Source organism: Euleptes europaea, chromosome 16 (genome assembly GCF_029931775.1).
Source record: "Euleptes europaea isolate rEulEur1 chromosome 16, rEulEur1.hap1, whole genome shotgun sequence".
Lineage (NCBI taxonomy): Eukaryota > Metazoa > Chordata > Lepidosauria > Squamata > Sphaerodactylidae > Euleptes > Euleptes europaea.
The window spans coordinates 26,451,046-26,477,333 of record NC_079327.1 but is presented as its reverse complement, the minus strand read 5'-3'; the positions used below and the strand labels follow the sequence as shown (position 1 = coordinate 26,477,333).

The 26,288-nt window shown below is 44.0% G+C and overlaps 1 protein-coding gene across 2 annotated transcripts; it reads right to left on the bottom strand.

Moving 5' to 3' along the window:
* Positions 1 to 159: 159 nt before the first annotated feature.
* On the bottom strand, positions 160 to 26,288 carry NAXD (NAD(P)HX dehydratase). Of its 2 annotated transcripts, none has more exons than XM_056861782.1 (10): positions 26,235 to 26,288; positions 10,372 to 10,522; positions 9,005 to 9,050; positions 7,219 to 7,307; positions 5,267 to 5,375; positions 3,717 to 3,767; positions 3,528 to 3,632; positions 3,195 to 3,315; positions 958 to 1,078; positions 160 to 348 (listed from the first exon to the last, which is right to left on the bottom strand). In XM_056861782.1, exons 2-10 carry the CDS (start codon positions 10,473 to 10,475, stop codon positions 198 to 200), a joined length of 897 nt encoding a protein of 298 aa, XP_056717760.1. In that variant the 5' UTR covers positions 10,476 to 10,522; positions 26,235 to 26,288; the 3' UTR covers positions 160 to 197. The 2 variants fall into 2 exon arrangements, with proteins under 2 accessions (XP_056717760.1, XP_056717759.1); XM_056861781.1 differs by lacking the exon at positions 26,235 to 26,288 and adding an exon at positions 26,086 to 26,159.

Genomic DNA, 26,288 nt, shown 5'->3' with positions numbered 1-26,288 from the left:
TGCAACTACAGCTTATTCAGCCAAAAAAAACCCTCCAACCTGTATTCCAAACTCCTTAAAAAATATCTACAATTTTTCTATTTTAAAAAATAAAAAACTACCTAGCCTACCAAGATTGTTAACAGCACTTGAAAAGGGCTCATTCTGCACAGACGCTGCCAACATTGTGTGTTCCTTCCTCCTCTGTTGCTTTGGTCTTAGGTTTCAAAGAGTTTATTAAAGGCTGCTCCAATTTCTAAAACCATGTCAGAGGCTGTCATAGACCGTCCAAATTTCTGGAAGGCTTGGTTGTTGCACTGCCTTGTAAGCGAACATGCTCCAAATGCAGCCACTAGAAAAGGATTTTGACTAAAAACAAACACAAGAATCTCAATTAAAACAAGTAATGTGCACGCACACACACACACCCATTCCATTTTCTAGGAGTTTTTAAAATCCCTAAATGATCCAGCCATTTAGCATGCAATAATCTCTCACTTAAGCAGTACTTACTTAATTTCTGACTTCTGTGAAGAAGAGTTGGTTTTTATATGCCGACTTTCTCTACCACTTAAGGAAGAATCAAACCAGCTTACAATCACCTTCCCTTTCTCTACCCCCTACAGACACCCTGTGAGGTGGGTGGGGCTGAGAGAGCTGTAACTTGCCCAAGGTCACCCAGCTGGTTTCGCGGGTAGGAGTGGGGAAACAAATCCAGTACACCAGATTAGCCTCCTCCGCTCATGTGGAGGAGTTAGGAATCAAACCCGGTTCTCCAGATCAGAGTCCTCCGCTCCAAACCATCACACCTTGCTGGCTCTCTGTGGATGACTGACCGGAATGTTACACTGCATTTTTTGGGCTGTCCCATTATTATTTTCTTTCTCTCTCTCCCCCACCCCAGTAAAGTGTTATTTTCTGCAGCCTATTTCTTTAATGGCACTATGATGTCTAAGAGAGAAGAGAGGACCTCCTTACCCATTTGTTTTTTCTGGTCCAGCAAGGAAGGCCCAGTGTGCTAGGACTCCAAGAGACCCTGAGAGGAGATCCCCTTGTCCACCACACCTTCTGCTGCTTCCTTCATGGCTACATACAAGCACTGTGAGACAAAGGGATTAAATATACTTGAGCTTTTTAAAAAAATAGTTTGCGGGAGAGCAGCTCAAGATCTGCAGACACAAAATAGCACTTCACTCAGAAAAACATGTCAGCCACAGGAGATCTAAAACAACAAGATTCCAGTTATTTCCTTGGTGAAGTTTACTTCTCAACCAGTAAATCTAGGTATGCGTTAACCTGGGACAATAAATTCCTGTTTTGTGTTTCAGAAAATACTTTTAGCAGATCTTTCTCTGGTCTGGGTGAAAACAGCTTAAAATAACAAGTCTCTTTTGGAGGGGTATGGAAAACTTCTACATGCCTCAAAGAATGGGTTGTCTGTCCAGACAACAAATAATGCAATCCGAGGCAGAGTTACACCTCCCTCCAAGCTTACTGAGGTCTTTTATGCATGGGTACTTTGACTCATGTTCACCCCCGGACAGACTCTGTTGTACCTTGGAGTTATGCATGAGTTTTCGGTCCCTCACAGTTGACCTCGCACCCACCCCACGCTTTTCTCGGGTTTTCCCATGGATTTAAAGTCTGCTCCGAGATCAACTTGTAGCCATTTGTGTGCATAAGGCAATTTCCGGGTTTCCCCCTCCTCCAGCCAGCCCAGCCACGGAGGGCAGGGAGGCAGCGAGTGTTTTCTTACTCAGGAAACAAGGAAGTAGCCTGCATGGGCTCCACTGAAATACATTAAAGCACAAAAACAGTTGCAAAGAAAATGCAGAATGGATTTTCCATTAAGGTCACTTGGCCCAGACAGACTACTCTGGCACTGGATTGACAGTCCCAGGCAACAAAATCTGTGCTCTGGGACTGAAATGACAGCCCCCAGAGTGGAATGACAACCTCTGGGAGTAGCAGAAGTGTTCTGGGACTGGATTGACAGACTCAGTTGCATGAGCCCTTTCACGAGTTTTCTCTTGGAACATCAACTGAAATGAGCAATTCTAACTACAACACAGCTTTAAACCTGAAAGTCTTCCACAAACAGAACATTGTGTTGATAATCATTTTGCGACATCTTCGTCCCACACTTGGTACACTTCATAAAAACAATGTTATGCCGAAGAAGAAAAATCTCCCCGAGGAGAATATAAGCGCTCTGTGAAGTAAGTCCACGGCTGTGAAAAGAGACCTGAGGGAGAAGCCCTCTCCCCACCTCCATAACGTGACTGGGTGGGAAACTGCCCGGCTTGAGATGGAGGGGAGGAGGAGCGCGCTGAAGCTTCAAGAAGCTTACTAGTCAGGTCTCCACCGCCAGCCAGCTCCTGCGCATTGCCATGCAGGAATGTAAGGAAGCCACAAAGATGAACTTCTATAGTTAGTTGAGAAACACTATTTTTCAGAAGAGAAGTTGCTATAGTAATTTAAAGACTAACTGGTCAAACCTGACAAAAGGCTTTGTAGACAATAGTTTACATCAAACACAATGCTGAAGGAACCCTGTATTTTGCTATTGCATATTAACTACAAACCTTTAGAAATTTCTTATGTAATTGCCCCATAATTTCTGCAAATCTGAAATACGATAGACAAATATTCTTGAAGTTTCAAAATTACAACTTTAAAGGTTTTAAATCACACTTGACTTTAAAAACAGCTGCAGTACCTTTTTCCTGTTGTTAATCATCATGAAATATTTTAACATGTTGAGTAGTAATGGTTATTTTATGTATGTACGTAAAGTGCCGTCAAGTCGCAGCCGACGTATGGCGACCCCTTCTGGGGTTTTCATGGCAAGAAACTAACAGAGGTGGTTTTGCCAGTGCCTTCCTCTGCACAGCAACCCTGGTAATCCTTGGAGGTCTCCCATCCAAATACTAACCAGGGCTGACCCTGCTTTGCTTCTGAGAACTGACGAGATCAGGCTAGCCTGGACCATCCAGGTCAGGGCTATGGTTATTTTAATAGACATTTAAAATCATTATGATCAAATAACAAATTCTGACCCAGTGTTAATGAAATATCCGTTCCCTTCTTCATAATAATGCTACTCATAATCTCCAGTATATCATGTGTATCTTCATAGCAACCATCCATTTTGGAACAAAACCCCTGTAATAAATATATTTGCTGAGTCTCTTCTTTAAACTGCAGTGTCTTACCTTTTTCTCCATCTGAAATAAGATCTCGTTCTCCTTTCTGAACAACTGTCAAATTCCCCAAAGCTTGGCTGAGTCTTAGCACACACCCATGATGATCATTACTATCTACAGGGTCTCTAAGCTAAGACAGAAAAAACACGTGGAATTAAAGATGATGTAAAAGGAAATCTTTTACCATCATTCTCTCAAATGTATCATGAAATTGTTTCTAACTATACATGGAACTATTGTTGCAGGAGATGCATGGTCTAGAATGTTTTACTTGAATATGGACAATATTAAGTGTAGTTACCTTCTTTTTAAATCTCTGTATAACTAAAAATATGAACTCACCACAGCTTCATATAGTCTGCTAAATTCCATAGCATTTGGAGTAAGAATAGCTCTAGGGTAACCCTGAATAAGAGAAGGCTGCTGGGCAATAAGCCATAAACCATCCTGTACAAGAGATAGAATGAGAGAGAAGCATTTAGTGCCAAGAACACCATCATGCAAACAAGGTAATGAAAACTGAATACTTACAGCATCAATTACAATGGGGATTCCTTTGACCTTGGACTTTTCTATAATACCCTGTTTAAAATAACAATAATTTTAAGAATTGTTAGTTCACCTGTGAAAGTACAACCAATTTCACCTTTAAAAAATTATGAATAGATTTTATAGTTTCAAAATAAGGAATATGAAAATATTGCTTCTAAAAATGTAACAGTTCAAAACGTCATGTGTTTTTACTTTCTTAAGGGTGGATTTTTTTCGGCATAAGCTTGCCAAGAGTGAGGCAGCTACATACACACATTTTTAACAGGACTGAAGTCCACTGAGATGAACCCACTGTAATGATTATTCTAGGCATCAACTTGCTTTTACTACGTTGCTGTCTACCTGTCTACTGCTTAGGGTTGTGGGTTCGCATTGTCTATTAATTCTGTTGTCCGACCCACTGCATTGTTCACTCGACATCTTATGCTGTGTTATCGCCCATCTCCCATTATTTAAATAGAATTTAGATTTGAAACCTTTCATTAGATGTAAATGGGGGCTGTTCAGGACAGTTCTTTATTAGTCATTTTCGACTGCATACTCTTAAAATATACTACTATCACCCTAAAGACTAACAAAAATATTTTCTGGTAGGGTATGAGCTTTCGTGAGCCACAGCTCACTTCTTCAGATGCCTGAAGAAGTGAGTTGTGGCTCACGAAAGCTCATACCCTACCAGAAAATATTTTTGTTAGTCTTTAAGGTGCTACTGGACTCTTGCCCTTTTCTACTACTGCAGACAGACTAACACGGCTACCCACTGTGAATTACTATCACCCTAATAGTGATATAGCAGACTAAAAATTTCAGTCAAACTGCAAAATTTTATTTTATGTCATACTGGAAAAGAGGTTCTTAAAGCATGCTACACACCAATCCGGTGATGTGATCTCTCTTTTTCTTTTTGGTCGGCATGATGAGTAAAGAGCCAGCGTGGTGTAGTGGTTTAGAGCAGTGGAGTCTGATCTGGAGAACCAGGTTTGATTCCCCACTCCTCCACATGAGCTGCGGAGGCTAATCTGGTGAACTGGATTTGTTTCCCCACTCGTCCACATTAAGCCAGCTGGGTGACTTTGGGCCAGTCACACTCTCTCAGCCTCACCCACCTCACAGGGTGCTGGTTGTGGGGAGAGGAAGGGAAGGTGATTGTAAGCCAGTTTGATTCTTCCTTAAGTGGTAGAGAAAGTCGGCATATAAAAACCAACTCTTCTTCTTTTAAAGGGAGAGGTATCATTAAAGCCTTCTTTGTTTTGCCTTGAGTTCAAAAAAGTATTTTCTCTGAATCTGGGGAAACTTAGAACAAGAGAAGCCTTAGATTACCCCCTTTCAGGAAGTTAGCATTCACAAGTCATCAATGGAAGGTTCACACAGAGGCCAATTTTAACAGCCACACCTGATAGTTATGCCAGTCTATTACTTCCCTTGATTTCCATTTTTAAAAAACCCTAAATAATAGTTACCAGTGATGAACAAGGAACAGAAATTTAGCTTAACAAAAACAGCAGGGACAGTATATTCAACATCATTACCTTGGCATTCTCAAGCAGTATGTCATCCCTCCCTAATCCAGGCCCTATGACAACTGAGTGTAGTCGTGGTAACCACTTTTCTACCTCGTGAACGGCATCAGGGCTGTCACTGAGGATATAAAAAGAAGCACAAACTGGCAGATTTTCAAAGTTCAGATTCTTTCATTTGCAAGAAGCTTTATTCTTTCCCCCAAGGAGCCGTGGTGAATGCCATCCACCCCAACACACCTGTCCTGCAAAAAAGCTAGAACAAATGATAATACCATTTTCTCTTATATTGGCACCAAAAGACACATGAAGAAGCACACTTGTTGTCTACTTCTGTCCCAGAAAACATGGATGACCATGCTCACTCTCATATTCAAAATAGGAGTTACAATGACCAACCTCTGCCTAAAAAGTTTGCAAACATGTAGGTCACAATTACACATGGCACGTAGGCACATTCCGCATGGCATAATTCAACTGGTTGCTAGTGGAAGGGTCCTTTTTGCATCTCGCCTGTGTGTGTGTGTTCAGCATAACATTCTTTGTGTTCCTTTTTAAAGTCACAGCAAGGGGCTATTTAACTAATCTGGACACACTGCTTGGTAGATAACAAGTTGAGATGAGGCTTTGAGCACCACTAATTTTGTAAGGCAGCTGCCGCCACTTATCTAAAAACAATTAAGAAGATCTGCTGTAAATATGGTGTAGTGGTTAAGAGTGTGGACTAAGAGCTGCAAGACCTAGATCTGAATACCCATTCTGCCATGGAAGGTTGCTGGGTGACCGTGGGCCAGTCCCACTTTCAGCCTAATCTCCCTCACAAGGTTGTTGCGAGGATAAAGTGAAGGACAGGGGGACAAGATCTTGATAATTCTACGGTTGGCAGGAGCTGCAGCAGCACAGAATCTTCAGCTGTTACAACTACAGCAGAATGAAATTATGGTAAGCACGGCGGAATCATCCCAACGAATACTACAAACGCCAGGTTCACTGTGCCCATTTACCAGGGTCTAGAGCAGTGGTTCCCAAACATTTCGGGCCACCACCCCCTTGGTTCCATAAACTCAACCCCAGCACCCCTATCCTATAAAAAGCATTATTCAAAATAGGGGTTTGCATGACTCACTAAAGATAAAAACAATAAAATTTTAAAACAATAACAATTGCACATCTATTCAAAATCAAATTAAAACTTTTTAGTTGAATTTTATTTGACAAAACTGATGAACTTGATCCAGTGGTACCAGCTCTTCAAAGTCTGGGGGGAAATTCTGATAGTTTCCACCAAATTTGCCAACATGGTGCCATAGCTTGATCTATTGTAAGTTAGTAAACAGCAAAGTTGAAGGGGCCCACCTCTAGTGCCTCCCTGCTGCCCACTTGCCTCTTAGTGCCCCCCTAGGTAATCCCCCCCAGGGGGTGGTACTACCCACTTTGGGAACCACTAGTCTAGACAGACTGTCTTTTGATCCTGTGTAACCGCCTTGAGCTAAGAGAACATGAGCGCCAGAGTGCTACAGAAGAGGTGAGGTCTAGATTCCTTGAACTGGTTCTGAGGCCTCAGCTTTGATCTTATGTTAAAGGTAGTCAACTGTGCAAGCACTGGGTCATTACTGACCCATGGGGTGACCACATCACAACATTTACTAGGCAGACTATGTTTACGGGATGGTTTGCCACTGCCTTCCCCAGTCATCTTCCCTTTACCCCCAGCAAGCTGGGTACTCATTTCACCGACCTTGGAAGGATGGAAGGCTGAGTCAACCTTGAGTCGGCTACCTGAAACCGACTTCCGTCGGGATCGAACTCAGGTCATGAGGAGAGCTTAGAATGCAGTACTGCAGCTTACTACTCTGCGCCATGGGGCTCCTCCTGATCTTATGAGCCGAGCACAAATGTTCAATGGCTCAAGCCTGAAGAATGAAAATGTTGAAGGAGAAAGCAAAGAAAAAAAAGCTACTTACAGAACTGGATGAACAATTAGTTCTGGGCTGTAAGACTTTATTACAGTTGCGGCATCTTTGGTACAAAACACGTGGGACAGGTCTGCACCCTGAGAGAATTAACACAGAGTCACCTATTAGTACTAGCACCAAACTATCAAGAAATAGTTATTAATTTAAAACTGAACAGCCAAGTAAGAAAAGCAGTTTCTGGCTTTCAAGCCTTGTGCTGCCGACTGAGAATAAAACAATGTCTTAGGTCTGCTTTCCACAATGGTACCCTAAATATACTTTCTTCGGAGTCTAATGACTTCACTAGAACAAATGTTCATAGGGTTAGAATAGAAATATGATCTTAAGACTGTATTTTCACCTACCTTCTCAAACCAGCAGAAGTTAACTCCAACAGTAACTTCATCCCACGTTTGATATGGCGGCTAAGAAGGCCAATGCAATTCTGGATTGCATCAATAGTATTGTGTCTAGATCAAGGGAAGTAATACTACCACTGTATTCTGCATTGGTCAGACCTCACTTGGAATACTGTGTCCAGTTTTGGGCTCCACAATTTAAGAAGGATGTTGACAAGTTGGAGCACGTCCAGAGGAGGGCGACCAGAATGATCAAAGGTCTGGAATCCATGCCCTATGAGGAGAGACTTAGGGAGTTGGGTTTGTTTAGTTTGGAGAAGAGAAGGTCAAGGGGAGACACGATAGCCATGTTTGAATATTTGAAGGGATGTCATGTTGATGAGAGAACTAGCTTGTTCTCTGTTGCTCCAGAGACTAGGACACGGAGTAATGGATTTAAACTAATAGAAAAGCGATTCCACCTAAACATTAGGAAGAACTTTCTGAGGGTGAGGGCTGTTCGACGGTGGAATGTGCTGCCTCGGAGGGTGGTGAAGTCCCCGTCTTTGGAGGTCTTTAAGCAGAGGCTAGATGGCCATCTGTCGGGAGTGCTTTGATTGTGGGATCCTACATGGCGGGGGAGGGTTGGGGTCACTGGGGATGTGGGGGGAGGTAGTTGTTAATTCCCTGCATTGTGCAGGGGGTTGGACTAGATGACCCTGGTGAGCCCTTCCAACTCTATGATTATATCTTGAATGATGCTAATAGACCCAGCGTGAACTAGGGTACCATGCTCACTGAGTTTTCAATGCCAAGAACACAAAAAGTAGTTACTGCTGGAGTAAATTCTGTCATTGTGCCTGGCAACCTCCAAGACATAACTATGTCTGAAGCATCACCGTGTTCTCAACAGTTCTGAGCAGAATAAGATTTTAAATTTATACATCGATTGAAATAATTGCATTAGCAAAGTAGTATTTTCTATTTTACAATTTTTGTTTAAGTTTTAACGTTTAGCTAGTGGAAATTTCTGCACTCTAGAAAAGTCCATTTAACGTGCAACCCATGACAACTGCAAGGAAAACAAAACAAAACTCCAATCGCACAATAAAGACTATCAGCAATTGTTTCAATATGAGCTTTTGAGAGTTAAAACCATGGCAAAAAAATCACCATTTTCAAAGGCTGAATACTGTTCAGAGCATAACAGCAATTTAAAATTTAGTGCCCAAATGGCAATCGGCCATCTAAAGAAGATACTATCAGCTATCATAATATTCAAGTCTGTTTTATTTCAATGTATCGTAAACATACTTAATATTAGACTGGTGTATGCCTAATGCTCATGATCCAATGAGTAACACCATTTTCAATGGGTTTAAGAAGCTTATCTCAGTGCTGTATAGCGGTCCAACTCTTTTAACAGACAGCCCGTGCAAAGTTAGGAATTCACATACCACTTTGAGAGCTGAAATTGCAGCAAAATATGGTGCCCCTGTGTACCTGCAAATAAAAAGGCTTAGCTTAAGAAGCAATATCTACTTTGGTATCAATTTAGCAGATAAACCAGGATGATGACCAATTAAAAGACAATCTATCTTTTCCTCCTGTTAATTACACATCTACTTTTAAAGTTTTGCTGTTAATAATGATCCTGTCATAACTGTGTCAAACCCAGCAGAAAAGACTCAGATAATATTATCAGTTACTATGATAGTTGCCAAGTGATATACTCTTATTTCTTGAGCTTGCTTCCTTTGATAGATATTATGTTCACAAGGTAAGAATTTATCCATGTGAAGAAATAAGAAATTGCTTGGTTGTATGAAAGAGCTATCATTAACCGCAGGCATCATACGACAAACATGATTGTGTGGCTGCATTTAATCCATTGACACAGAACTTGAATGTGACCTCTCTGAGGCACCAAGTATCAGGCTGTTAAATCAAAAGAAGCTCTTTCAGTCTGGCCAAGGTTTTAGATTAATGAAGCAAGAATACTGAAATACATAATAAAACAAGCTCTCTCTCAGTATTATGCAGTATTAGCCATCCCAATATAAGGGGCAAAGGATATTTATTCATTTTACAAAATTGATACCCCACCTTTCTGCCTTCACAAGGGCCACCAAGACAGCTAACAAATTAAAACATACATAATAAAAATCACATTTTAAAATAAGATCAACCCAAAGAAGAACCCCAACACATAATAAAACCAGAAGTAAAATACATACAAAAACATAAAAACAACAACTAAAACATTGAACAGGAAGGAGAATAAGAGGCGTATACCTCCAGATTTCAATTCCAATACCTTGTACTATGCAGGTATCTATTAGGATTGGGAAATTAGTTGGGCAGCAAGGATCTGGGCAACTTTTATTATCAGATACTCAAGTAGGAGAATATCCTACTAGAATTCTAAGGACAGGGCAACTTAATCTTGTTCTAGGAATCACATTATTACATTCAACAAATCTGGCCTCAACATTTAAAAAGCTTTGAACTTATTCTTAATCAGCTGGGAAGCTGAACCTCAAATTAATACAGATGGGTACAAACTGTTATGCCCACCTAGATTTTGAATAAAATCACATGATGTTAGCAATGTATGTGCCTCAGGCCTTTAAACAGAAATATGTACATCTGGCTTGTCAATGGCCACTCAACTGGTCACCTGTAGAGGCTTCCAAGCAAGGAAAGAAACTCTGTAAAAATGGCAGACATCTTTTCCCCTTCTAAACTGTTAGGGTGCCATCAATAACTACGTAAGCTTTGAAGACTTATTTGCAAGGGTGATATAAATTTCCCTTCAACTTACTCTTGGCATCCTCCAACAATCCCTATTCGTCCATCTTGGCCTTTATGTTTTTTGGCAGTTAAAGGAGGAATAACATTTCTCACCAACTGAAATATATTCTCCATATCCTTTATAGAATGAGATTTGTGCACTGAAAATGATCTCTCTAAAACTGAAAAGGAAACAAGAAAATATGATCACATTATAAATATGAACATTTCACAATAACACTTCACAAAATGAAGGCTGCATTCATTTATATTATAGTCTGACATACTGTCAAGAAATTTAAGTATTAATGATTCTTAGCCATACCTTCAAAATCCTGCATGACCGACACATTCGTACTTTTAAGCACTGCAATCTTGCTCGCTATTAATAATCTTTGCTGGTCTGGTTAGGTCAAAATCAATAGAAAACATCAACCAAGCAAACAGAGGTGAAAGCATTTGTATAGCTTTGCAAACACCGTGTGATGGGCCTGCACATCCAGGTATTAACTTTCAATTCTCCTACAGTGGCCATACACTTCTGGAAGCAAAATATACTAGGAAAAAGCACAAAGAAGTACAATTTCCTCAGTAATACCCCTCACACTTAGTAGGGGAACATGACACGTAGATTATATCATTCCTGTTATTCCTGTTGGTTGTCCCTGCCAGATGTGACAGCTGACAAATATCAGCATAGGATTAAGGAATCTGTATGACTATCCTTTAAGTGCTGACACAACTCTTCAGTTCCAAGTAGTACAGCCAAACAGCGAAATGTAAGTAGTAGTACCAATTTGGATTTTTGTACTGATTCCAATCCATCCCAACATTACTGGTACTGGAACAGCCCAGGGTGGGTTTGATTTAAATCATGATCAGTAAGACTAGATTTAAACCATGGTTTTCTACATAAAGACTTGAGTATTCTGAAAGTAAAGGTTTTACTTTCATTTTTAGTGCTTGCCCCTCCTTCCTCATACTTGGCTCCTTGTGCAGATCTATTCCACTCCAAACAATCTCCTATTCATTGAACTTCTTGAAACATAGCACAAGAACTTTAAATTTAGCACTGTGTATATAGATTTGCAAAGGAACAATGGGATTAAGTAAGGTCATTTCCTCAACTCTATACGTTTATTTTATAATATTTTTGCTGTGAAGAGGCATGCTGTTTCTGCAGACACAAATTCATTGTCTTGAGAACTGCAAAACCAAGCATCTGTGATAGTATCTTCTAGATAAAAAAAAAAACGGCCCAAAATAATCTTACAGAAACCTTTGGAAGAGCATAACATTGTGAATAGATTAATGGAATTCATTTACCAAGAATTTAAACCCTGCATGAATATACAGCCTCATGCTACATAATTAAAAACTAATTCTTATTTCATGATGAATAACCTTTGGACTATAATGTATCTTAAATAGAAAATGATCTTGAGACAGATTTTTCCTCAAAAATTTTTTTTATTTTTTAAAAACCCGATTCAAATTTTTCAAATCTTGATTTAAATTTTTCAAGTCAGATTTGATTTTTTAAAAAATCATTGATTTTTATCCCTCCGGGAACGGCCACACTGATTCTCTCCCCCTCCCCGCAAAGTCTCATCTGGCACTCTAAAATGGACAACGTGCAAAGAGGGAAATGAGTGAGGGAAGACCGTGGTGCTTTATCCCTAGTCTAAACACCATCTTGTGACGAACTCCAAACTGTAATTATCCCTCTCTTCATTTGCGGCAAGGCAACTTTTACACCAGGATGCAACCCACTCCAACTGGGAACAAAGTACTGCGCAGGAGAAACTTGCACTGACAAGAAGCATAGACTGGGGGGTCTTAATCACTTAAATCTCAAACTGCAAATTAGAAAAAAATATTAATGTTGCTGGGACACATTAAAAGGTAAAGGTCCCCTGTGCAAGCACCGGGGGACATCACATCCCGACGTTTAGTAGGCAGACTTTGTTTACGGGGTGGTTTTGCCAGTGCCTTCCCCAGTCGTCTACACTTTACCCCCAGCAAGCTGGGTCCTCGTTTTACCAACCTCAGAAGGATGGAAGGCTGAGTCAACCTTGAGCCGGCTACCTGAAACCAACTTCCGTTGGGATCGAACTCAGGTCGTGGGCAGAGCTTTGAACTGCAGTACTGCAGCTTAACACTCTGCGCCACGGGGCTCCTTTGGGACACATTACTTTAGATTAACGCATGTCAATAGTTTAATAACTTAGTGTTCTATTCCATAATTTTGCATCTTTAAAAAAAGTCTCCTTTGGAGAACTTTTGGTAACGTAGTTCCAACTGAAAATTCATAGCACACAACAGCTACCAAACTGTTGCCCGTCTTTAGTATTTCTCTTGAAGTATAGGCTACTTACTGTTTAAAATTCAAATAGTGCTTAGTTGTCACAATTAAATACATTTTACAAGTAGCACTAATTTCCAAGAGGAAAACTATCGCTTAAAAGTCTGTATTGAACAAGGCAGCCTAATAGCTGCATTATCAACATCTCCTCTGCTTCATTCTCAATACAACCAGACCAGTAACAGACTAATATATACTGAGATAGATCCTTACAGGTCAATAATTCTAGCTTATCATTCGAATTAGAAGCCTTCCCAGAATAAAGCTATTTCTCTGTCACGAGATTATATAAACACAGCCGATTTAGAACAGAGCCCGAATACACTTACAAAAACCTCAGAGCATGACTTAATCCAGTTGCACTTTATTTTTTGTTAAAAAGGCAAAAAAAGAAAGGCTAGTTCTCAGGGTAGACAGGGTGAACAAGGGACAGGAAGTCATGGCTGGTGCTGAAATCTCTCCTGGACTCCGACTCCTTCAGGCTCTCTTAAAGTCAAGAGTCCAGATTCTTCTGCACAATTGTAAAGGTAAAGGTCCCCTGTGCAAGCACCGGGTCATTCCTGACCCATGGGGTGACATCACATCCCGACGCTTACTAGGCAGACTTTGTTTTATGGGGTGGTTTGCCAGTGCCTTCCCCAGTCATCGTCCCTTTACCCCCAGCAAGCTGGGTACTCATTTGACCGACCTCGGAAGGATGGAAGGTTGAGTCAACCTTGAGCTGGCTACCTGAAACCGACTTCCGTTGGGATCGAACTCAGGTCGTGAGCAGATCTTGGACTGCAGTACTGCAGCTTACCACTCTGCGCCACGGGGAATTAAAAATTTATTTTCAAATGAGAATATCAACTAAAATGGATAGGACTTTGATTAGGGTCTCCGTTTTATATTGGACACTATATTCTATATTATAATATCTATATTATTCCACACCATGAAAACAACGCAGATTCCTAAACAAATGGGATGGGACAGATCTGGAGGCTGTAGTTTAATTGAGGAGCACAGGCAAAAAAAAAGAAGCAGGGATATGAATGCTGCTCCTTTCTCCTTTAGTAGATAAACTACTGTGTTGAGCCATACATATATTTTCCAAATAATTATTGTTTTCCTTACACTTTTCCCTAAAACAGGTTTAACTCTGGCATAGTCTCAGATATCTGAACAAATTACTACTAAGTGTTAACTATTCTCAGTATAAAGTGATTATGAAATCAGACCAATGCTAAGCTACTGAAGGCTTAAAAGCAAACTCCAGTGAACCCAGAATTTAATTAAGGGCACAAACACAGAATTAAGGACACATGGACACGATGGCTTAATACAGATTATTGACCCATTAACACCTTTAATCACTCTGTCATAGGCACAAAAGGACATTAAACAATTGAAAAGAACATGGAATTTTTCTTTCCCTCTTTTGAAACAAGGTTTTCCAGCATTAGCGGGCACAGAACCAAAGGCCAACATCTATCTCAGATTAACGAACGCCAGAAAACAATCTGGTGCATGAAACCTGTTTAAACACTAGTCGGTATCCCTCAAACATACACGGCTGGGTCCTACAAACATAGAGAAACTTTCCTGCCTTCTCTTTTCCTTTCCCCAGCAGTCCCTTGTGATTCCTCCACCCCCAAAGCTGATGTTGAGGAGTCTCCTGGCACAAGAGGGAAGCAGAGAAGATTTCCCCCAAAATTTACTGCAAATTTATCCCAGCGCCATTTTGTCCATGAAACCGCACTGACCCCCCCCCCCCAGCATCAGCATGCCTCATTGGGGATAACAAAGTGGTGCTGGGGCAAGGGGAATGCAGTCTCCACAAGGAACCTTCTGCTCATGAGTCCAGAGGATGCAGCCCACAGACAAAAACTGTTTGCCTTGGTTGCCCCAAACCTTAACAACATAAGAAAAGCCATGCTGGATCAGACCAAGGCCCATCAAGTCCAGCAGTCTGTTCACGCAGTGGCCAACCAGACGCTTCTAGGAAGCCCACAAGCAAGACGACTGCAGCAGCATGATCCTACCTGTGTTCCACAGCACCTGATGTAATAGACATGGCTCTTCTGTACCGGACAGAACCTTGACAAATACTACTACAGTCCCCATGAGAATAGAAGGGGTTTGCACCGGAAGATCCCTTACAACCAGTTTTCAAGTAATGTTACACAGACTCTCAGATTGTCAAGAGGACCAAAGAAACCATCATCAACAAAACCTTGTCTACCATGCTAATCTTGCACAGCACAACTGGACAGGAGAAAACACCACTTTTTAAGGTTCACATACAGGTCACAAGGGAACTCACTGGCCCCCAGCACAAATTCAGAGTATCCCGTTGTAAACATTCTTCTCGTAGAAAAAGTTCCTTGAGGATTAAAAGTCATTTGCATGACTGAAGTTGACTATTAATAATATACTTTTAGGGTAGGATACCTTCTGCTACCTGAAGGCAGCCTCGGGGTCATCTTTCAGCAGGGCTGGGGTGAAAGTATTGGAATGCTGTTTTATAGAGCAGGAACTTTTCAGGCTGAAATTAAAAGCCTTCAGAAAAGGAAGAGTTCATAATGAGGCAGATTAACGAAGGCCTAAAAAATTGAGAGGGACAGGACTGAAGAATTCCTCAGGGGCATAAGACTGAATTTTTCCCCACCTAATGCAGGAGAGCAACAAACTTGCCCAGGTAAGATTTGTGAGGATCAAATTTGCAGAATGTAGAAATCACAGTGAGTCTAAAGCAAAGTATGTTCAACCTTGACAGATTTTACAAAAAGGACTACCCAAAAAACAATAACAAATCAGTGGGTTATAGATCAAATTAAGCCTGAACTGACCCTAGAAGCTAAAATGACTAAACTGAGGCTATCGTAATTTGGTCACATTATGAGAAGTGGAAAAGACAGTCGTACTGAGAAAAGTTGAGGGCAGCAGGAAAAGAGAAAGACCCAACAAGAGATGGATGGACTCAATAAAGGAAGCCACAGCCCTCAATTTGCAAGATCTGAGCAAGGCTGTCAAAGATAGGACATTTTGCAGGACTTTGATTCATAGGGTCACCATGAGTCGGAAGGGACTTGACAGCACAACACACACACACAATCCCCAGAAAAGCGGGAGGGGTCAAGAGTGTGTGTGTGCATATATAAATCTGCTCCTGAACTAACCACCTCATCACAAACAAACACTGAATACAAATTACTCTTATGTTATACTTCTAATGCTGTTCAAGCATGAAACTTCACGATGTCAATTATTAATTCCAACACTTCTGTAAAACACTAATATCAAGCCATATGCACTTTATTTCCCAGGTTACCACTTTTAAGCCTTCACAATCACTATGAAGTAAATACTGATATATACTGCCACAGAGCTATGCAAACTACATCACTGTCATGATCTATCCAAAAGCAAGTCTACAGAACAGCATGACCATCAAATGCCATGCCTACACAGGCTTTTATCATTCGAGTTTAACCTACTGGAACAAGATGTTTGGGCGCATTTTAAGACGCCTCAGAACACACCACTAACTAACCATTTCATTTAAAAAGAAAAAGAAAAAAGAATTCACCACCAACATAAACACAAATACTAACTACCAGGTCCGGCTATCATTTATGCAATAGAATGCAGTACCTATGGGTGGAGACAGTGCTGCTGTCATACTATTATAGTTAAAATTATCTCCATACGACCGGTGATTTGATCTCTGAGAAGGATTGCTCGATATACACTGTGACCTTTGAGATACCGTAGAAGAAATTCCTGCCAACATCTGTCCCAACATCTGCAACATCTGGAGCTCCCTAGCGTGCTCGGCTTCTCGCCGCTTGTCTTCAATTTTAAGGCGCTGCTCTTCGTATTTGTAGAACTTCTCTTCGGTCTCCACACTTTGTTGCAGAAACCTTTCCATCATTTTGTCCAAGGTTAAGTTGGTGTGGCGTTTTTTTGATCTTTTAGCCTGAGATAGTAAGGGCGATGCATTGGTGTGAGCATTAATTTGCTTAAAACCTAAAAGAAAAGTAAACGTTATTTTTTTCTATCGTTGAATGGCTTTAAAAATACATTTTAAAAGTTTATTTACTTATGTTATTTTTATACCACCCTCCCTTTTCAAACAGTTAACAGTGTCCCTCTAGTCACATTTTAGTTAACTAACCACTAGGTAAAGGTAAAAGTCCCCTGTGCAAGAACCGGGTCATTCCTGACCCATGGGGTGACGTCACATCCCAACGTTTCCTAGGCAGACTTTGTTTACGGGGTGGTTTGCCAGTGCCTTCCCAGTCATCTTCCCTTTACCCCCAGCAAGCTGGGTACTCATTTGACTGACCTCGGAAGGATGGAAGGCTGAGTCAACCTGGAGCCGGCTACCTGAAACCAACTTCCGTTGGGATCGAACTCAGGTTGTGAGCAGAGCTTGGATGGCAGTACTGCAGCTTACCACTCTGCGCCACGGGCCCCCGCTACTTATACATATTTAATCATACATATATGCTTGTTAGTTTGAACCCTGCAATTTAGTGATATTTTCACAACCGATATATTTACTTCTTTATTTTACACCCTGCTTTTCTCCCCAAGGGAAACCCCAAGCATCATTCTCACAACAACCCTGTGAGGTAGGTAAGGCTGAGGGTGTGAGACTGGTCCATGGTCACCTAGCAAGCTACCTTGGCAGCGTGGGGATTTGAACCTGGGTTTCCCAGATCCTAGGGTGACATGTTAACCACTACACCACATATTTATAATTACAGTGGGCAGTTGTACTAAAAATTGGAAAAAGTGAATCCAATGATCTAAAAATTTCTAATAATCATATAAAGGATATTTTCTAGTAGCATGCTTTGAGAAAGAAAAGATCATACAGTTACTTGATCTGTTAAAATGTTTTAACAGCTCTGTTTTATTTGTGTATTGCAAGCAATTACTTAGTTCAACACACTAATCCTCTGCTTCCAGATCTGCAAAACAAAGGGATCCAACTGTAAACATGCCCTCTTTGAAGTTATTTATGTGTAAAAATAAGCTTTTTAAAGTGTAAGTCAAGTGACCGAAGAATGTCACCTTTCTCCAGAATGCATGTATACAGAATACATACACATGTGTACTAGTCTGATTAAAATTTAAAATTAGCTAAAAATCAGGGAACAATGTGCAAAGGGGAAAGTCTCATTTTGCTCTCCTAGAATCTTTCCCCCAAAACAAGATGCACACACTTGGGCGTGCAGATGTCTATATTTACATGTTTAAGAAGCTTCCTCTACCATCTGTTTGTAAACGAGCAAATAAAGAGTATATGTGGAAAAGGCCTCCAGATTTATAAACTTCAAAGGGTGAAGGGTTTTGTTTTTCCCTGAAGGGATTTCTATTCTTTTCCTATATGTCAGGCTATATGTTTAAAAATGCAAAGAAACACTGCAATGCATGCAGCTGAGATAAGAATTTCCTCTTAAACCTGGCTTAGTAAGATGGGATACCTACTCTCCTTAAGAGAAAAACTGGCAGGACAGTTTAGTGTAATCAGTAATGACCAGATTGTTGGACTAAGGCCTAGGAAACCCAGGTTTGACTCCCCACTCTTCCATGAAACATGCTGGATGACCTTGGGCCAGTTACACAGATCCAGTCTAGCTTACCTCACAGGGTTGTTGTGAGGAGAAAGTAAATGAGAAAACAATATTGTGAGCTGCTCTGGGTCCCCGCTGGGGAGAAAAGTGGGTATAAATATCCTAATTAATTAAGGAGGTTTGCTAATTTGTCAAGTGTGCTGTGGGACACGGACTTGCTAGAGCAAGAATCCTACCACCTCAGAAGATCAAAGAGTTTTTCAGTTTGCAGTACACATGCAGCTCTAACGCATGGTTCATTCACACGACAGCCCCATAAGCAAGCATTTCTACATCTCATAAATGTGTAAACCAGTGTTTATCTATGTAGATATGAGATGTTCACATGCGTGTAAAGATTTCTCCCAACTGCAGGAATAGAATAAGTGAGAGATTAATGACAGCAGAACTCTGGATTGGTATGAAGTGAGTTGTGACAACCACAGAAAAAACCAGAGTTTATATGCACTTACAATTAATATCTAATTGGCATACTAAAAACAAAAAAGCTCCCTGATTATATTTCTATAAACTGAAGTGGAGAGAACGGATGTCAGAATGAAGAGCACAGCCAGAACACATTTGGCAATGTTAAGGGGAACTCCGCTTAATGCCAAGAGACATCGAAATATCTCAGGATGAGAATGTCTTTCTGTATCGCATGCAATTAAAAACATGGGAAGAGATATCCAGCCTCCGTCTATACAGGAGGAGGGAAAGAATAAGGCTTTTGCAATACAGCCAACACCCCTCTCCCACTTTCAAGAGCATCTTAAGACAAAAAGATTTTTTTAGTATTTGTGTAAGGCCATTTATACATGGGAGGTTTTGCCTTGGATTTGCTGCTCTATAGATGCACATTTCCCCCCATCCAAGTTCTCAAAACTCAAAAATAAGCCCCCATGCAGAGTTCTGAGAATTCAGATGGGGAAAAGGTGCATCTAGAGAGCCGCAAATCCAAGGCAAAACCTCCCATTCATAAATGGCCAATGAGTAGGGTTGCCAGGTCCCTTTTTGCCACCTGCGGGAGGTTTTTGGGGCGGAGCTTGAGGAAGGTGTGGTTTGGGGAGGGACTTCAATGCCATAAAGTCCAATTGCCAAAGCGGCCATTTTTCTCCAGGGGAACTGATCTCTATCGGCTGGATCAGTTGTAATAGCAGGAGATCTCCAGCTAGTACCTGGAGGTTTCCGCCGGGAGAAGCCACCGATGTTATCTGTAGCAGAGATGTTGTGATGTATAGATTGGAATGTAACCTTTGAAAATCACGTGGCAATCCCCTTTGGGAAATAAACAGCCCGCAAGCTGAAGAAAGAACAGATTTGAAACGTGTGCAGGATCGACCCCACGTCCTTGCCTTCTTACATTGTTATTCCACGAGCCACTCTGGATTTTCCTGGTCAATAAGTGTGTGAGAAACTACTCAAGGTGCAAGTAGTGGCGTGTCACACTACACAGCGCAGAGCACTGCGTTTTGAACTTCTTTAACGCTTGGAACTTTGTGCATCTTTTTTGTGCATCTTCTACTGTATAGCATCTGATACTTTGTTTAGGATCACTCTCCTGCTTAACTTTTTTGCTTAGGTTAGATGTTCTTTCCAGTTAGGATTTACAGTTTATTGGCACGGATGGAATGCCAACATACTAGTTGTGATTATATATTAAAAAATAAGCGATCATTTTTTGATGATATTGTTTTCAATAATAGAGCCTCCTGCTGTGTGTTCTCTACAGTACCTGGAGGTTGGCAACCCTACCAATGAGTGTCTTTTTCGAAGCCAGAGCGTGATATGCGCTTTTGTGTGTGTGTGTGTAAAGTGCCGCCAAGTCGCAGCCGACTTATGGCGACCCCTTTTGGGGGGTTTTCATGGCAAGAGACTAACAGAGGTGGTTTCCCAGTGCCTTCCTCTGCACGGCAACCCTGGTCTTCCTTGGTGGTCTCCCATCCAAATACTAACCAGGGCCGACCCTGCTTCGCTTCTGACGAGATCAGGCCAGCCTGGGCCATCCAGGTCAGGGCTATGTGATTGTACACAGATGCAAAGGTGCTGCTCTATAGATGCACATTTCCCCCCCCCCCCATCCAAGTTCTCAAAAATAAGTGTGTGTGGGTTTTTTGGGGTGTGCGTGGGTTTTTTTTGTGTGTGGGTTTTTTGGGGTGTGCATGGGTTTTTTGTGTGTGTGGGTTTTTTGGGGTGTGCGTGGGTTTTTTGGGGTGTGCATGGGGTTTTTTTGTGGTGTGCATGGGTTTTTTGTGTGCGAGGGTTTTTTGGGATGTGCATGGGTTTTTTGTGTGGGGTTTTTTTGGGGTGTGCGTGGGTTTTTTGGGGTGTGCATGGGTTTTTTTTGGGGTGTGCGTGGGTTTTTTGGGTTGTGCATGGTTTTTTTGTGTGCGAGGGTTTTTTGGGGTGTGCATGGGTTTTTTGTGTGCGTGGTTTTTTCGGGGTGTGCATGGGTTTTTTGTGTGCGTGGGTTTTTTGTGTTGTGCATGGGTTTTTTGTGTGCGTGGGTTTTTTGGGTTGTGCATGGGTTTTTTGTGTGCGTGGTTTTTTCGGGGTGTGCATGGGTTTTTTGTGTGCGTGGGTTTTTTGTGTTGTGCATGGGTTTTTTGTGTGCGAGGGTTTTTTGGGGTGTGCATGGGTTTTTTGTGTGCGTGGTTTTTTCGGGGTGTGCATGGGTTTTTTGTGTGCGTGGGTTTTTTGTGTTGTGCATGGGTTTTTTGTGTGCGTGGGTTTTTTGGGTTGTGCATGGGTTTTTTGGGGTGGGGGGGACGAGGTGACCCCCCTCCCGACGTTCCAACTCACCATCTGCGGCGGGCAGCGGGATGGCGAAGGGCGGGCACTCCACTTTGACGGCGTGCCCGGCGTAGGAGGAGCATTCCCCGGGGTCGTGGTGGAAGCCGCCGCGCGGGGGGGACCCCGGCTCCTCGCCGCCGTCCCCCTCCTCCTCGTCGTCGTCGTCCTCTCCTTCCAGGCCGGGCTCCTCGGGGTCCGCCGAAGGAGGGCTGGCGGCCCGCGGCCCGGGGGGGGCGGGAGGGCGGGGGCGCCCGCCGAGGGGGGCCCCCCCCGCCGCCGCCCTGCAGCCCAGGATGCGGTCCATGTCGTCGTAGTACTTGCAAGCCTTGCGGGCGCGGTCGCGGTCTCCGCGCAGCCCCTCGCGGGCCTGGTAGTACTGGCGCTTGAGCCCCTTGACGCGGATGCGGCACTGCTCCGGGGTGCGCTCGAAGCCCCGCGCGGCCAGGCGGCGGGACACCTCGCGGTACACGTGGCTGTTGCGGAAGTGCCCGTCCAGCGCGCTCTGCACGCCCGCCTCGCCCCAGATGGCCAGCAGCGCCCGCGTCTCCCCGTCCGACCACAGGAAGCCCCGCGTGGCCGCCGCCAGCATCCCCCCCCCCACCACCACCACCACCACGCCCAGGGGCCGCAATGGCCGCCCCAGGCAGGCAGGGACGCAGGGACGGACGGGGGGTCAATGCATGCGGGAGATGAAGGCCCCGCCGAGCCGCTCAGCCCCCGGGGTCCTTGGAGAAAGCGCGGCCGCGCATCCCCCCCCCCCTGGCGCGCTCCCACGGGGGTGCAAAAAGCAAAGCTGCACGCGCAAAAAAAGCAAAGCTGCACGCGCAAAAAAGCAAAGCTACACCCCCCCCCCCAACGCACAACACGCACACACAACAGCCGGCAGCCACGAGGCCCCGACGGCTATTGGGCGCAGGAGCCCGGCCGGCCCTCCCCGCCCTGCGCGCAGCTGCAGCTCGGTGGCGGCCTGGAGGAGGAGGAGGAGGCGGCCGTCCGCGGCTCCTCTCCTCCCAGGGTCCGGCCCACGGAGGAGGAGAAGCGGCGGCGGCTACCCAGGCCGAGCCGGCCTCCCTCCTCCCCTGTTCTCCTCCCCGGCGGGACGACACTGCGCTCTGCTGCGCCTTCCCTTGCCGCCGCCTCCTCCTCCTCCTCCCCTTCGTGCGCGCGCCCCGGCCCGGTCCACGCACAAAGCGGCGCCTGCTGTGTGTTGGGGGTGCGCGTGTGCGCGCGCGGGAGGGAGGGACGGAGGGACGGAGGGGGGATGCGGCGCGTGCAACGCTGCACGACAATGGCCAAGTCATGGTGAGGACGATAGAAAAGGGCAAGAGTCCGGTAGCACCTTAAAGACTCCCAAAAATGTTTTCTGGCAGGGTAGGAGCTTTCTGAAGAAGCGAGCTGTGGCTCACGAAAGCTCCTGCCCTGCCAGAAAATATTTTTGGGAGTCTTTAAGGTGCTACCGGACTCTTGCCCTACCAGAAAATATTTTTTGTTAGAAAAGGGCAAGAGTCCAGGAGCACCTTAAAGACTCACACAAATGTTTTCTGGCAGGGTAGGAGCTTTCGTGAGCCGCAGCTCACTTCTTCAGAAAGCTCACACCCTGCCAGGAAATATTTTTTTGTTAGGAAAGGGCATGAGCTTTCTGAAGAAGTGAGCTCACGAAAGCTCGTACCCTGCCAGAAAATATTTTTTGTGAGTCTTTAAGGTGCTACCGGACTCTTGCCCTGCTCTAACACAAATATTTTCTGGTAGGGTATGAGCTTTCGTGAGCCACAGCTCACTTCTTCAGAAAGCTCGTACCCTGCCAGAAAATATTTTTGTGAGTCTTTAAGGTGCTACTGGACTCTTGCCCTTTTCTGCTGCTGCAGACAGACTAACACGACGACCCACTGTAAACTAAAGTCACTGCATTTACCTGGGCAGAATAAAGACCTTGCATTCATGGCTCATGACCAATGCTGATTTCTCCACACCCATCTCTCGCCTGGACATCACAGACTCTTCTGCAGACCACACCTCATCCCATCACGCCTGCTATTTACATACTGTTAACATTTACATACTAATGCTTGTCTGAATTCACTCTCCTCTACTTAAAGACAGATGGATTCACATTCTAAGCTGTATCTGAAGAAGTGAGCTGTGGCTCACGAAAGCTCCTACCCTGCCAGAAAATATTTTTGTGAGTCTTTAAGGTGCTACTGGACTCTTGCCCTTTTCTACTACTGCAGACAGACTAACACGGCGACCCACTGTGAATTATCTTCATGATGATGATGATGATAAAGGCCCGACAGGGAGAGGAGGCGAGGCTCCGGAAAAAGAACTGGGTTGGGAACGGGCCTACGCTTTGGGAAGGAGGGAGGTCGAGGAAGGGGAAGGCGAGGGGGGCGAATCTGATCTTCACGCCAGATAGGCGTGGGAGGTTTTGCCTTGGGTCTGCCGCTCTCTAAATGCACATTCCCCTCCATATCCGAATTCTCAAAACTCTAAAATAAGCCCCCGTGCAGAGTTGTGAGAATTCAGACGGGGGGGGGGGGGGGAGGTGCCTAGAGAGAGCGGAAGATCCCAGGCAAAACCTCCCATGCGTAATGCTTCCAAAGGGGGAGCTGTATTCCTCTGTAGCAGCAAAATAAAACAGAAGTGCAACGAACCACCCCTTAAAGACTAGCAGAATTTATTCCTGGGGAAGCTTTCCTAATTCACATGAACACATGACGCTGCCTTCTACTGAATCAGACCCTCGGTCCATCAAATTCAGTGTTAGTTCTTGTAGGTTATCCGGGCTGTGTGACCGTGGTCTTGGTATTTTCTTTCCTGACGTTTCGCCAGCAGCTGTGGCAGGCATCTTTAGAGGAGTAACACTGAAGGACAGTGTCTCTCAGTGTCAAGTGTGTAGGAAGAGTAATATATAGTCAGAAAGGGGTTGGGTTTGAGCTGAATCATTGTTCTGCAAAAAGTATCAAAGGTAATGCAGGACAATGATTCAGCTCAAACCCAACCCCTTTCTGACTATAGATTACTCTTCCTACATGCTTGACACTGAGAGACACTGTCCTTCAGTGTTACTCCTCTGAAGATGCCTGCCACAGCTGCTGGCGAAACGTCAGGAAAGAAAATACCAAGACCACGGTCACACAGCCCAGATAACCAACAAGAACCAATGAACTCTGACCGTGAAAGCCTTCGACAAAGTCAGTATTGTCTACTCAGACCAGCAGCGGCTCTCCAGGGTCTCAGGCAGAGGTCTTTCACATAACCTCCTTGCCTAGTCCCTTTAACTGGAGATGCCGGGGATTGAACCTGGGACCTTCTGCAGGCCAAGCAGATGCTCTGCCGCTGAGCCATTCAGCCTCACTTCATCAGATGCACAGAGGGAGGCTTTCTGTCAGTCCATCTTTCTTCACCCAGTTTAACAAAAAGCACTGAAGGCGCCCCACCGTATGCACCAAGATGGAAACAACCAAATCTACTCCACGTGTGCTTTCCACCCCATAACTGAAAACGCCAGCTGGAGTTCAAACCCATCTCTGTTGAACTAGCTATTCCCACGACGCAAACGCAGGAATCAACTGGCACAAAGGAAGAAGGTAGTCATACCCTTTGCAAACCACCTGTTTGACATGCACGTCTGGTTGCTTTTTATAGCGGCGCCAGGTAAAATCACCCTCTCCCCCAGCAGTCCAGTTTTTTAAAGATCCATATTACATCTCAACAAGCGCTGCCACTGCTATTTAACACTTGTTTAGCACCAACAGCATAATAGAAGCTATACATGGCATAAGAAATAAGGAAAACCCATTATCTGTGAATAGGCAGCCATAGATCTAACCTCGCATGCAATAATGTTCAGAGGAGCCAAATCGCGCATTCAAGAGCCAACGATCCTGTAGAGAGGGGCACATTTGGCCAGCCTTTATAATCAAGTGCTTGTTGGGTTTACTCTGGGATTCCAGAGCTGTAATCTGTGGGTGTGTACCTACAATTCTGACCTTGTTAGCTGTTGACGTTCTCCCTGAGGTCAACAAAACCTACCATACTGCAATACAGAGAGATGATGCAGTGCTTTTTAAACCCTTTAATTTGAATATATGCATATATTTAGGCCCAAGTGATCAGTGACATAATGCTACTTAGAAAAGGGCAAGAGTCCAGTAGCACCTTAAAGACTAACAAAAATATTTTCTGCTAGGGTATGAGCTTTCGTGAGCCACAGCTCACTTCTTCAGATACAGCTACCAGATACCCTACCAGAAAATATATTTGTTAGTCTTTAAGGTGCTACGGGACTCTTGCTCTTTTCTACTACGGCAGACAGACTAACACGGCTACCCACTGAGAATTATAATGCTACATAGACAGAGCAACATTATTACATGGCATCCATGAAAATTTGCAATTCCCAGCAAGGAATTGCACATACACACACACCGCCATCTGCAAGCTTTTTACAAAAAAAAAACCCAGCTTCACCTCTCTGTGTGCTATTTATGCAACCCATTTTAGGCTACTTGCCCACTATGCAAACAGGCAAAAAGGTACAGGGCTCCATTTTTTAAAAAAAACACAAATACTGTTCTGTTTTCTAATTTAAAGAAAGCTCCCTGCATGGTTTGCGGCTGTAAAGGTACAGCCCGCTCTCGAAGGCCATTTATGCACGGGTGGTTTTGCCTCGGCTTTTGCCGCTCTCTGGATGCACATTTTCCCCATCTGAATCCTCGAAAACTCAAAAATCAGCCCCCCCCCATGCAGAGTTTTGATGGGGGGAAACGTGCATCCAGAGAGCGGCAAAACCTCCCGTGCATAAGTGGCCGAAGACCAAGAATGGCTGAAGAGGAAGACCCAACAAGAGATGGACGGACTGAATAAGGGAAGCCACAGCCTTCAATTTGCAAGATCTGAGCAATTTGCAAGACCGAGCAATTTGCAAGACCTGAGCCCAGGTGAACGGTGGAGCCCACGGAAGGTGGGCGGCGGGGTGTACCTTTTGCATAGTGGAGCCAGACCATAATTGCCACCGAGGCCAGCGCTACGACCACACAGGTGCCCCTGCCCCCAATCATCCCTCGGAAGGGGGCGAGGGGCTCTCCCGGGGCCCTGCTGGCCCAATGGACGGAGAGCTCGCCTCCTTACCTCGCAGCCAGGCGGGGCTCGCACCACCCCCGGCCAAGCACCGGGGCAAGCGGA